The 14,411-nt window shown below is 43.3% G+C and overlaps 1 protein-coding gene across 1 annotated transcript in view; it reads right to left on the reverse strand.

Annotated features, from left to right (window-relative positions):
• COIL (coilin) overlaps positions 1-14,411 on the reverse strand; it is an 18,851-nt gene continuing 4,440 nt past the window's right edge. Inside the window, exons 2-7 of the mRNA XM_083148225.1 lie at positions 13,094-14,120; positions 11,053-11,139; positions 7,535-7,582; positions 2,629-2,698; positions 2,454-2,539; positions 1-342 (exon numbers count right to left, since the gene is read on the reverse strand). Coding sequence (XP_083004351.1) covers positions 241-342; positions 2,454-2,539; positions 2,629-2,698; positions 7,535-7,582; positions 11,053-11,139; positions 13,094-14,120 — 1,420 coding nt within the window. The 3' untranslated portion in view covers positions 1-240. The remainder of the gene's footprint in view (positions 343-2,453; positions 2,540-2,628; positions 2,699-7,534; positions 7,583-11,052; positions 11,140-13,093; positions 14,121-14,411) is intronic.

Raw genomic sequence — 14,411 nt, forward strand, 5'->3', positions numbered from 1 at the left:
TGTAATTAAATTCACATTTTTTTATTAAATTCCTTAACATAAAAACACATAGGAATTTCCATACTGGAAGTATCCCTAGGCAAACACAACAATTTATGTGCATTCTAGATTAATATAATGAACACAAGAAAAAAAAAGAAGGATCTCCCATTGGGAGAGGTTAAAACAAATGTCACCCATGTTTAGTAATGTTTTAAAACCATAGGCAGTGTTTCATGGGACAGCCAACAGTAGTGGTGATCAGATACATGTAACGGTTTCAGGTTGTGGTAAAGTTCTTTCTTCTGATCCATTTTCCATAACCAGTCTGGGTTCAATCAGGGAGCTCCAGGCTTGTGTTATCTATAGAGGGTTATATATTCACACACATTATTACAACATACAGTAGATGCAGCATATTGTATAACATTTTACACATACAGATAGTTGTTTGTAAAGGTTTTGGTGACCCTGTTTAAAAAGATTTCACCAAATCTTTATTAAACATCCAGGGTAAAGGGTCAGTATTCAATGCTCCCGATTCACCGGGTTTTTTTTCCTGGTGAATCAGGCTGTTTTCACTCCTTGCGGTGAATCTTTTTCACTGAAATCTGATTCACCCTATTCAATGTTCACCGGAAGCGAACAGTGCAGCGATTAAGGGTGCACGTCCCCAACTGGGACCAGAGGCTACTCGGAGTAGGCTGTTGTTGCGATGGGGCTGTCTGCCTCCAGCTGATACTCCAGACAAAATTGAGCAGAATATCATACAGGGATCGTGAGCCAAGGTGCCTGTTTCCAACTGAGACCGGAGACGATCTGTAGTCCGCCGTCACACGGACTTCCAACCTATCTATATAAACAGCTCTGGTGACACGGGCGGTCGGCGCTCCACAGAGAGAGCTTATACCTTGTAACATCAGTGGACTTCCGAACCGGTGTGAGTAATTTCAGTGTCCGCTAACAGTGTCCCCCCTGGTTGTACCGGGATCCCTAAGTCGGGCTATTGACTGTCGGGATCCCAACTGTTGGACCCCTATAACACACCTGGTTGTACCTTGATCATGGCCCCGTGTGGTGTGCATATCTACAAACATGATGAGGGCAAGTGCTCTGGAGTCATCACCTGCAGCATTCTGCCTTTAACAACTGCATCTGGCAATACACAAGACCTTCCCCACTGCCCAGTCTTGCCATAGGCTACTGGCTATTAATGAAATTGTCACTGCTAAGCTTGATCTAAAAGCCCCACAAATTATCCATCAGACAGCCCTGCCTACTAAACAGCTGTTTAATTTCAAATGTCAACAGCTCATCTGTACTCTGGTAAACTGGGGGGGGGGGGGGGGGGGGGGGGGGGGTGTCACTACCACTACCAAATTGGTCACTACCAATTAAAGCTAAAATAAATCAGAATCTTTTCAAAAAGGAACATGGCAATCGGAATTGATACTTCATTGTGAGCATATACAACTGCTCCTGGATGCAATAATCTGTGTCAGCAAAAAGACTGGGGAATCAGACTGTCCCACTGTATTAGACTTATTTTTAAGTTGTGGATTAGGCCTAGATTCTAAGTGTCTGCATTTTATTTAATGAATACTGTAACGTGATACTGGAATAAATTGGAATATTTTATTTAAAAATGGTATCATATGCGCTCTTTATAATATTTGTATATTTATTTTGTACTAGTTACTAGCCTATCAAAATGTGGAGCTTGTATATTCTCCCCATGGTTGCGAGGGTTTCCTCTGGGTACTCCAGTTTCCTCCCACAATCCTAATATATACTGGTAGGTTAATTTGCTCCCAACATAATTAACCCTGCATGTACATGTGGTAGGGAATATAGATTGTAAGCTCCACTGGGGCAGGGACTGATGTGAATGTTCAAATATTCTCTGTAAAGCGCTGAAGAATATGTGTGCGCTATATAAGAAACTGCTAATAATTTAAGGAACATAACAGTAAAGTCAGCGCCAGCAGCTGTGTGCGCCCAAATGGTGCAATACTTGAATTGCTCCACTGGGCAAAAAAAGAAGCCGTACACAATAGTGGTGATGAGCGTTTGGGAGGTTTTCCATAGAAATTCAATGAAACATGGATTGATGTCCCCATGCACAGGACTTTATACCAATTTGCTAGATTGGTAGATCACTCAGAACGCTCAGCACACAGCAATGTGTAGATTTATCCAGCATGCCGGATATTAAACGGTGGGCTATAACAACGCACAGGACCGCGCATCGCTATGGCCTTTAAACATGGAGTGATGTAGGGGCATTTTCTAAGCAATCTAGTGAGATCTCTTAGATAATGCCCTGAAATCGCCCCATGTATAGGCTCCAGAACACTGAAAATGAAGGTATAATGCGATAAAAACTTGGCAATGGGCCAATATTTGACATTAGTAAATGAGATGTCATATCAATTATATACATCTGTAAAATAATATAAAGGCATAATATGTACCTTACACTCCTGGGGTACCGCATACTCCACAATATCTGTCCCATCCGCACACTCATAGACCAGGTCAAATTTACCTGGCTCCTTCCCTGTTAAGAAAACAAACAACATTCAGCTTTAAATGTTGGTTCTTGGTTTAGTCCATTCTACACGGTTCATTTGTGTTTACTGTACCCACATTTCAGAGATGACAGAATTTCTACCTCCAGCTGCTGAGACACAGGATTGTAACTCAGAATTCGTCCTTCCTGTATGCAGACAACAAAAATACAAAATAATTGTTATTCAGGATAGGAGAATTTGCTGTGTAATTTACCCTCAAGTGGGTAATACAGTTATTCCCCAACAGACATAGGGACCCATTTTAAAATCATATTTGTGGCAGTTTTCGGGGCTTAACGACAAATATTTAGTATAACCTGAATGTATGTAAGGAGGGATAACAGCAGATGTCTCCAATACCTGATGCGATCCCTCCAGTCCCACCAGCAACACCATAAATTTCTATGAGGGATGCAATGCTGCCAGATGCCTCAATGTCTGCAATGGATTGAACCCCACCCCACACCACCCCACCTACTTCAGTCTATGGGCTACACACTGCAAACCCTATACATAAATAACCATTGTGCAGAAGTGGTCAGCATGACTGTGTATGCACAGTAGTACCACTTCCACACTGAGCACATAACAGCATTAGACTCCTTTTGGAGCCCGTTTCCCTGTGGCCTGGTAAAAATGCATTACTGGGCTTTAATATCACACACAGATTACATTGCAGATGTGATTAATAATAAATGGGCCCCATATAAATGTAAGCTGTGGTCTCTTTAATGTCTGATTACACAGATAAGACAGAGGTACAGAAATAGCTATTAACACCATCAGGGCCGCCGAGAGGCAGGGGGAGAGGGTACAGTTTACCTGGGCCCAGCCGGCCAGGGGGGCCCGGACTCACACATACCCTGTTTTATTTTGCGGCGGGTGCACAGGCGGGGTAGCCGAGTCTGACGGAGAGCGGTGTCAGCTTACCATAGAGGAGACGGCACTGCGTGACAGTTATCAGGACGGGAGTTCGGGACACAGCCAGCAGTCCTCCACCGCTGCGGAGCTGTGCTGACCCTCTTGCGAGTCTGTGTTTGCAGCTCCAGCAGCGTGTGTCCCGACTCCTGTCCAGACAACTGTGTCACGCAGTGCCACTGCTAAGCGGCCGGGTGACTGACTGAATGCACACAAGGAGGAAGAGGAGGACGGATACAAGGGGTGACAGGGCAGGCTGCAGCAGCGCTGGCAGCAGGATCCCCTCACCTGCTCGTTCCCTCTCTCATGCACTAATGCACTTGGCTGCCCCTGTCACTGTCAGCTAGCTACAGTCAGGCAGCGTCCCGACCCTCACTCCCCGTGTGTCCCTGGCTTCCTGAGGCTGAGCTAAACAGGAAGTCACATGATGCACACCATGTGCACTGGAGGAGCCCTGCTGCTCAGCCAGCCTCAGCCCAGCAGTAAGAACAGAAGAAGAGCTGCAGCAGCCACCCATAAGAGCAGAGACCAGGCAAGTTCTGCTCAATATAATCGGGGGAGGGGGGAGAGTGACATTAAGGTTTGGGGGGGAGGGGGAGAGTGTCACACTAAGGTTTAGATTGGGGGGGGGCACATTAAGGTTTAGGGGGAGGGAGGGGGGAGAGTGCACATTAAGGTTTGGGGGGAGTGGGGCACATTAATGTTTGTGAGGAAAGAGTCACAGTAATATATGGGGGGGGGGGGGATTGTCAAAGTAATGTGCCCCATATATATACTATAACCCTGTCCTCAGCACCACTGGTAACCCTGCTCTAGCACCATATATATATATACTATAGCCCTGTCCTCAGCACCACCGGTAACCCTGCTCTAGCCCCATATATATACTATAGCCCGGGGCTCGACAATTTTCTTTAAAATCTAGGAGCCAGGATGAAAATGTAGGAGCCAGATATACTAATAACAGGGACAGTGCACGCACCAAAAATTTGCACACACCATAATGTCCATTACATTACATGTACACATGCCATAATGGCCATTACATATACCACACGTTGTAATGTCCATTACACAATATGTATGTATATATGAGAGTGGCAGGGTGTATGTATGTGTGAGAGCGGCAGGGTGTGTGTATGTATGTATGAGAGCGGCAGGGTGTATGTATGTATGGAGCTGCAGGGTGTATGTATGTATGTATGAGAGCGGCAGGGTGTATGTATGTATGGAGCTGCAGGGTGTATGTATGTATGTATGAGAGCGGCAGGGTGTATGTATGTATGAATGAGAGTGGCAGTGTATAAGTATGAATGAGAGTGGCAGGGTATATGTATGTATAAGAGCGACAGGGTGTATGTATGTCGGCAGGGACCATGAATGTATGAGAGTGGCACGGACCGGGTGTATGTATGTATGAGAGCGGCAGGGTGTATGTACTGTATGAGAGTGGCAGGGACCATGAATGTATGAGAGTGGCACAGACCGGGTGTATGTATGTATGAGAGCGGCAGGGTGTATGTACTGTATGAGAGCGGCAGGGACCATGAATGTATGAGAGTGGCACGGACCAGGTGTATGTATGTATGTATGAGAGCGGCAGGGTGTGTGTATGCATGTATGTATGTATGAGAGCGGCAGGGTTTATGAATGTATGTATGCATGTATGTATGAGAGCGGCAGGGTGTATGTATGAGAGTGGCAGGGACCATGTACATATGTATGAGAGCGGCAGGGACCATGTATGTATGTATGCATGTATGTATGAGAGCGGCAGGGTGTATGTATGAGAGTGGCAGGGACCATGTACATATGTATGAGAGCGGCAGGGACCATGTATGTATGTATGTATGTATGTATGTATGAGAGCGTCAGGGACTGGGTGTATGTATGTATGAGAGCGGCAGGGTGTATGTATGTAAGAGAGTGGCAGGGACCGGGTGTATGTATAAGAGCGGCCATAATTGATTTGTTGCCGCCCACATGAGGCCACTGCCAGAAATTTTCCAGGGCCACTTTTAGTCTCCAATCCTCCCCTGAGGTCAGCTGTATAGCAGCGGTGCTTGGCTGCGTGCAGAACACTTTTAACACACTTTTTAACAGGGGGACTAGCCGTTCCCCTGCTGTCCCTTGCAGCCAGTATGACCTGCACGGTGCTAACACATCCACAACCCCCACTGGCATGCTCCCCGACCCAGACTCCCCACAGCTACCATCCCCCATGCCCCCGGATTCCCAGACTCTGCTGCCACGACAACAAGCAGTGCTCAGGGGCCCACTCCAGCGCGACTCCGCACAGCTCCCCCCCCCATCCCCCGAGTGTCCTGGTGGAAACTCCTGTGGCTAAGCTATGCCACCTGGCCTCCACAATCAAGCCAAGCTTCTGTACTCCCTTTGGATTTGGGAGTAAACCTACATATCAGCACTACAGTGAGTAGGTGAGAGTCTGGACTGGACAATTGTTTTTTTGTGGGGAGTTTTTGATAATTCTATTTCTTGCCCAGTCCCCTAGGTTTGCCTTGGTATAATTATAAGGAACCATGTGGGACTACATATCCTAGCATGGACCAACCCCCCCCTGTGATTTATAGCTCCACGACAGCTGGGGCGGGGCACAGGTTACTTCATTTGGTGTGGTATGATGGTCAGTATACAGACCAGTACTCAGACAGGGGTGGAGTGGAAAAAAGCCCCCTTGCCCTGTTGGTCGGGATCCTGACTGTTGGAGCTGTTGAACAGTTGGGATTTCGGCGTCAGTAAATTGAGTCACCCAGCTCCGACTTTTCAAAAAAGGTTGATGCAAATACACTTGCGGTCCTGCCCACCTCCTTCTATTGAGGTGGTACTATCCAATCCATGGTCTCAGGCCTGTTAAGGCAAATGTCTGAGACCGTTTAGGCTCAATTTAACTCTCCTCCATGAGGGGGACTAATTAATTAAGTGAATTTTCTCTCTGAGAGGTTTAGATTACTTCCCTCTGTGAGGGGTAACAGCCAACAAATACATTATTGCATTTTAAGCATATTTATTATTACAACAGCATGTTGTAAATCAATTATAACTCTTTGATGGTATCACATAATCCCTGGCAATGAGCATATAGGTACGTGGCACTTGTGTGGTATAATATGTAATTTGCATTACGGTGTGTGGTATAATGTGTAATAGGCATTACGGCATGTGGAATATGTAATCGGTATTATTATGGCATGTGGCATAATTATGAAAGGGGCATTACGGTGTCTGGTATGTGTAACAGGCATTATGGTGTGTGGTACAATGTGTAATGTGCAGTACGGTGTGTCGTAAAATGTGTAATAGGCCTTATGGTGTAATAGTAATTGACATTATGGTGTGTGGTATAATGTGTAATAGGCATTACGGTGTGTGGCATAATTTGAAATGGCCATTGCGGTGTAAATTTTTGCTATGTGACTTTGGAAGACAGAGACTGGACTATGGAACCTAATCTGGTTGATTCGCAACCAGAATACGTTTGCTACCCGGGTGAGGTTTGGTGGACTCACAACGCTGTGAATTTGCAGCCTTACGAGTCAACCAGAATAACCCCCTATGTATGTGGTGTGCATGTGCTGAAAGCATACACCATCCATACTCTCAGGAATTAGGTGGCACTCTCCGGATTTTTTACAAATTGTATTATTGCTATACAAACATAGGTGGGCCGATGTTTCAGCACCACGTAGGGCATTTGACTCTTTGTGAACATAGAGCATTGAGAAAAACGCCCTAGAGTCTTGAGAAAAACGCGCTCCAGGGGGGACCCGGGAAATGGTTGTACCAGGGCCCAGGTTTTCTCTTGGCAGCCCTGAACACCATAAGCAGATGTAGAGCTGATCCCTAGTCAACTCAGTGATCAGAAAGAAGAGCAGGGAGAAAAGGGAACTATATCTTTGTTCAGACAAAAGAGAGGTGTACAATGGGTGCTACATCAGTGACCAGACAGGAGAGCAGCAAGACAAGGTGGGATACATAACTGATCAGACAAGTGACTGTGTACAGACAGATGGAACGGAGGGAAAATATTACACAGAAATCATTACCTTGTAATCGGAGACCTCAGGAGCGTAGTTCTCACCTAATTCAAGCAGCTGTATAAAGATGAAAGTTCAATAATATAAAATATTGTAGAATTGGTATCTTTTTTATTTTTCTTATTGAAACATCAAGTGCCACACATAAATGTTACAAAGATTAATGTTAAAAATTATAACACAAAATATTGCAGGATTTTGTGCAATACATTAATTAAATTGATAAAATATTTTTATTAAATGACCTTAAAGATTACTAAGAAATTAAGGTATCCACATTTGCAGGCAGTACAAATCTATGCAGGGCAAAAATATGCTATAAGGAAATGCAAACAAAATAGTAAACTGGGCAACAACATGACATAAGGGATGTAATGTAGATATATGTAACTAGGTTGTGGTAAGAACTGTACTAATTATACATTTAATGAACTTACAAGTAGGGAAATTGGGATGGAAAAACACTACAGAATCGGAGCAACAGTACTCTGTGCCAGACAGTGGCTATAAAGGTGAATTGAATCCTGGGATGCAGAAATAAAATGAATAAATGCATGTGGTGGAAACGCAATATTACATTGTATAAGTCACTAGATGGACTAAGCCGCAAATCAATATGATAAGAAGGGGTTTACTGTTCGGCCACAATGTGGGACAGCTATGCTATTACTGGTGCCTGTCCTTGTGTTTCCCTCCTATATCCCTATAGATTGTAAGCTTGCAGCAGGGCTCTCCTACCTCCAAGTCTGTCTGTTGTTACCCAGTTTGTTTTATCGCTGTCTACTATTGTAAAGCGCAATGGAATCTGCTGCGCTATATAAGAAACTGTAAAATAAATAAATATATAAATGTGGAACTCCTCGCCGAAGCATCACCAAAGGATTGGTATCCCAAGAAAAAAAATAGACTGCAAAGTGTACAATCTATAGTGTGGCAGGGACAGCATATTTTCACATAAGGGTAATGTGGAATATCCAGTCCAGGTTTTAGAGCAGCAGCAGGAACTTTATATCTAGTCCAGGTTTCCTAAACTGATGTGATCAAGGTTTGGCTGATTAGCAGCACCTGTGGCTTCCTGTTATATGTGTGCCCAGGGTAGGAGGTCATTGCCCCCAATGCTGAAATGCAGCTGGGTGATAGGCCGATCAATTTCATTGTTGTCAATCATTGTTTTTATATTTCGCCAGCTGAATAAAACAAAACTGCAACGATTCGTCAATCAGTATTCAATCAGGGGCAATTTTTAGTACGTGTTTGCCCGTGCCATTTCACTTTGGCCAAATTCAGGCAAGTTCGACAATCCACATGGTTTTTACTCGTACCAGACTGTTCGGCCAGGTAAAAAAATTGTCACAGAGATTGAAAAGGGCAAATTGAATTTGCCCTAAAAGCGGGCAAAAATTGCAGATTGCAAAATCAGACACAGATTGAATACCCCCCCTAACAAAACAACAACTCGGTCAGAACATCACGAAAATGACAGGAAAAGATGTGCACGCATACATCTAGCCAAAATACACCATGCACCCTTATATTCCTGGTGAAAGTGAACCCCGTGCAAATCTGCTAGTGTCACAATGTGACTAGGACACATCAAAAGACTGTTCTGATTGAGTTGATATGTGGCAATTGTATATTGTGTTTGTCCAAGTCTGTATACAAAGAACAGCAGAGGCGGCTACATTGTAGTATTTAGTGTTCCTGCTACACTAGTTTCGCAGGGCTCCACACCCTACCAGTTTAGATTCCTGAATGCCCCCTGCCCTTTTGAATACATACTTCAGGAATGCTGCCCAGCCGCGCTGACAGCCGATGAGCTCTATGTTTACAGCGGCTGTCAGCTCTTCCAGGTCATTGTCCCCCCAACACTGCCCCACCATGCTGATAGCCACCGAGCTCTATGCTAGTCAGCTCTTCCCGCCAGCTTGGGCAACGAGCATGAAACACCTTCAGTGGATCGAGCACAAAACACCCCCTGGGCAACAAGCATGGAACCTCTGGCAACAAGCATGTAGGTAAGCAGCACTTATGTGTCATAATGTGTAATGGGCATAACAGTGTGTGTGGAATAATGTGTAATAGGCATTAAGGTGTGTGGCATAATGTGAAATGGGCATTATATGTAATGGGCATTTTGGTGTGTGGTATAATATGCAATAGGCATTATGGCGTGTGACAATGTAATGGGCGTAATCCTGGCACAGTATGCAATTTTTTTATATATGATTTTTTTTTTTTTTTGTTCCAATGTAAAATGTGCCCTCCCAATTGAAAAATGTGCCCTGCTCGGTGGTCAGCATTCTGCCCTAAAAAAATCCTAGAGTCACAGATATTAAGTCACATGTATTAAATATCAAATTAGTCATCACAGTCTCCCCCAGGTGTTTCCTAGTCACATGGGACTAAAATGCATTTTCAACAAAAGGTGTCCAGCACTAGCAGATTGTCATGGGCCTTGGCGCACAGTGAGGATGTTTGGCAAGACTGCAGCAATAATGTAGGAGGACATATGTGTATTGTGGGCTGTTCAAGGTAAACAGTGGTTAGTACCTCGAAAATTAAAACAGGTTAACCGACGACAGGCCACTTCTTTTCCAGTACATGCCACCAGGATTCGGTATGAAATACTGACGGTCAAAATACCGACAGCTATTGACCGACGGTCAAAATACTGACATGGTCAAAATACCGACATATAGAATGTAGACAGGTGAAAAATTCAGTCGACATGGACACAGTTGGAAGTCAACAGCAGCCCCTCGCTTCGCTCGCGATGCTTCGGGCACACTATTTTATTCTCCCACCATGCCCTAGTGGATGGTAGGGCATGAAATACCGCCTGTCGACACATGTCGGCTCAAAAAAACAAATGAAAAAACCCATGTCGACCTCACGACCGAAAGTCATGTTGACTTTATCACCTGTCTACATTCTATATTTCTGTATTTTGACCTTCTCGGGATTTTAAATGTCGGTATTTTGACCGTCGGTCAATGGCTGTCGGTATTTTGACCGCATCCCTGCCACCACACCCAAACATTAGATGGCAAGTACTATATATTGGCAGATATCTCTTAAAATCAGTTGTAGTACAATTTGCAGTGAAAATGGGTGAGTATCAATATATAACCATTCTTGCAGATCACTTCCAATGATGCACGAGGAGCACAGAGAACCCTATCTACTACTATACCACAAAATAGCTACTTTAGAACAAACTGCTTAAAACGCTTAATCCTAACATAATTGGAGCACCTATGGGATGTGCTGGAAAACCAAGTTCTACAAATGGAGGCTCCACCTGCAATTTATGGGACTTAAAATATCTACTGCTAATGTATTGGCGCCAGATAATGTCTTAAAGAGTACATGCCCCAATGGGTTAGAGCTAACCCAATGGCGACACAAGGAGGACCTACGCAATATAATTCTTGAAGTTTTCATGTTATGCTAAGTCAGTGTATAGACAGAGTGGCCGGACATACTGGATATTAAAATAGAACACCGTTGTTCATGCTACTTCTTACCTTGAAAGCGATGATCTTTCCAGTTTGTGGGGGAGCAGCGAGGAGTGGGAGTTTGCTGTAATCCTTTTTGGTAGCTTCAGGAGGATTCTGCAAAAAAAAAAAAAAATACATTTACTGAGGTCAGTCTAAAAAAATTATTGTTATGATACAAATGGTTTGTTATCAAAATATTGGAGGACAAGTGCATATATAAAGATACAGGTGTCAGAAAAACCTGAAACAGCCACTTCCTTTTCCAGTACATGCCACCACACCCCAGCATTAGATGGCAAGTACTATATATTGGCAGATTATCTTCAAATCAGTTGTAGTATAATTTGCAGTGCAAATGGGTGAGTATATCAATATTTCACTTGCACCCATTCAGGTCATGCAATTACATAGAACTGTGCACATAAAAGAAATAAAAAAAAATAGCATGAACACACTAAAATAGGGAGATCACACAAGGAAGGAAAACAAAAATAAAATAAAAACTCATGATATCCCATCAAGGGTGATTCAAACAAATGTCAAAAGGATCATAACACAGCTGCTTACAGAGGACAGGAATATAGGGCCTTATTCAGATCTGAGCTCAGTACAAATTTGTTCTAAAATGGGCAAAACCATTGCACTGCAGGTGGGGCAGATGTAACATGTATAGAGAGAGTTAGATTTGAGTGAGTTATTTTGTTTCTGTGCAGGGTAAATACTGGCTGCATTATTTTTACACTGCAATTTAGATTTCAGTTTTAACACACCCCACCGAAATGTAACCCTCTTTGCACATGTTACATCTGCCCCACCTGCAGTGCACATGGTTTTACCCATTTTCCAAACAAATTTGTACTGAGCTCAGATCTGAATAATGCTCATATAGCTTTATGGCAGAACCTATCAATGTGTGTAGCTATAAACAGGCTGAAAAGGTCTGGACCAGACCTGGACAGTTATTGTGAAACTATGCATCCCTGTAGGAAAAGCACATGAGGGAAACAGGCCCTGCTTGTGAGAGCTTTAATTCTAAAGATTCACATATGAAACAGGCCCAAGTGCTAGAATTTGTGTGTGTGTGTGTGTGTGTGTGTGTGTGTGTGTGTGTGTGTGTGTGTAATATATATATATATATATATATATATATATATATATATATATATATATATATATATATGTATGTATGTATATGTGTGTGTATTTAATGCAGATAAATTGTGTCTGCTGGTGCTTAAGCCACGGGAATGCAGAAACTAGTTGAAAAGGTCCACAATACTGCAGCACCTAACAATTATATGACACCACCAAACACATAGTGGCAAATTCAGCTAACCAAATCTGCCACTATGTGTTTGCTAGTGTCATATAGAATATCCTATACAGAGTCCTGTAGGTCATATCGCATTGAGGGGGTGATTCAGGTTGGTTTGCAAAAGCAAAATCCTTCTTTAATGGACAAAATCATGTGCTCTGCAGGTGGGGCTGGTGTATCATGTGCAGAGAGAGTTAGATATGGGTGAGTGATTTTGTTTCTGTGCGCAGTAAATACTGGCTGCTTTATTTTTACACTGCAATTTAGATTTCAGTTTGAACACACCCCACCCAAATGTAACTCTCTGCACATTACATCAGCCCCACCTGCAGTGCACATGGTTTTGTACATTAAAGAAGGAGTTTGCTTTTGCAAACCAACCTGAATCACCCTCAGAGTGGAAATTGGTGGGGCTATGCACAGCCTCCTAGGTCCATACAACACCCTCTCCATTTGTGGTGTAGTCATGTAGGATGAAAAGCAGGTAAAATAAAATGTAAATATTTACTTTTGCAATGACAAAACCTCAGCAGGATAACCATCGTCATACCTCCAACCTGTAAATCACCGGATGAAAAGCCTATATTTGCCATGTCTGTCACTAATTTCATATCCAATGAATTCTAAGATATTGAAAGCAAGTGTATGCCTTTATATACCCAAACATGATGTTTTCTACTCATGAACTCCCATTTCATTGTAACAGTCACAAGGAACATAATTTTAATACCTATTGCATTATACAGGACTCACCTGGATTAATACTGAGGTGTTGGTTGCTGGCTCATGTAGGTGCTGCTGTTTTAGCATCTGTGTGTCATAGTTGTAAAAAAATGTTTTGCTTTCCCCTCTGCCCCTTCCTTTCCCCCGGTTTCTAGAGTCTCCTCTGCCTCTAAACCCACGCCCCCTCTGTCCACTCCAAGGAAAGCTATCCGTCCCTCGTCCCCTTCCTATGCCACGGCCCAATGCTCCAGGATTATGCAAGGGTCCCTGTTGATTTGCAACATGTCCATTAGTTATACAAGGTGAGACAGTGCCGGACACAGGTGGCACCACCACAGGCTTTTTGATAACAAAACTATCAGAGTCAGAGCTGTCGGAGCTGGACGAAACATTTTTCTTCTGTGGTTTCTCAGACGCAACATCCAAGGATGTAGCAATCACAGCGGCCTTCTTTATACTGCTCTGTGTATTGTCTTTTTCACTGGAGTCTGAATCAGAACTGGAGGAGGCGCTCTCCCTCCTTTTGGCCTTCCCAGAAGAGTTGATCGGAGCCTTTTTCACAGATGTGTTGGAAGAGGTTGTACCTGGTTTATTTGGAGGCTTCTTGATCACTGTGGCCGATTCATGCTTACTATCAGATGATGACACAGAGCTGTCACTGCTAGTACTCTGCCTTAATCCCTTGTTTTTAGTTGTACAGTTTGTTTTCTGCGGTGTAAGAATTTTCTTAACTTTTGTAGCAGGAGATTGTTCCTTGCGTTTCTCTTTTTTCTTCTTTTCAGCTGAACTTTTTTTGGAACTTTCTGGGAGGGAATCAGATTTATCTGGAATAATTGTTATTTTCTTCTTCTTTTTCTTCCTAGCTTTCTCGGCCACGTCACTGTCCACACTGTCGCTGTTCTGCAGACACTTTTGTTTTTTGTGCCGTGAGACCGTATGATCCTCACCATCATCTTCAGATTTCTGTCTGTGTCTTTTCTTGGACTTCTTAGGGAGATGAGCTCTGCTTGGGCTAGTATGTGTGTGTTCTTCTGGATAGCATTCCTCAAACTTTACTCTGGGAGAGAACGGAGAAGACAATTTACCATTACCATATTCAAAGTTGACATTTATAATATGAAGACTGCAGTCTAAAGGTTATATCCACTTTCACTAAACTTTAATATAGCATTCTTCCTATCTTCAGTTTCATTGGAGTTCTACGTGTAGAAAATCCTTTAAAATAAATGGACCAACGATATCAATAGTATTTTCTCCCATAAGCAGAAATCCAATTATTCTCAAATGATGTGTGAACAAAGCAAAGTCCCAGGGTAGTTACTGGTAGCAAATCACATTGCAGCTAGAG

The sequence above is a fragment of the Crinia signifera genome, chromosome 6, assembly GCF_055691185.1.
Source record: "Crinia signifera chromosome 6, ASM5569118v1, whole genome shotgun sequence".
Classification (NCBI taxonomy): Eukaryota; Metazoa; Chordata; class Amphibia; order Anura; family Myobatrachidae; genus Crinia; species Crinia signifera.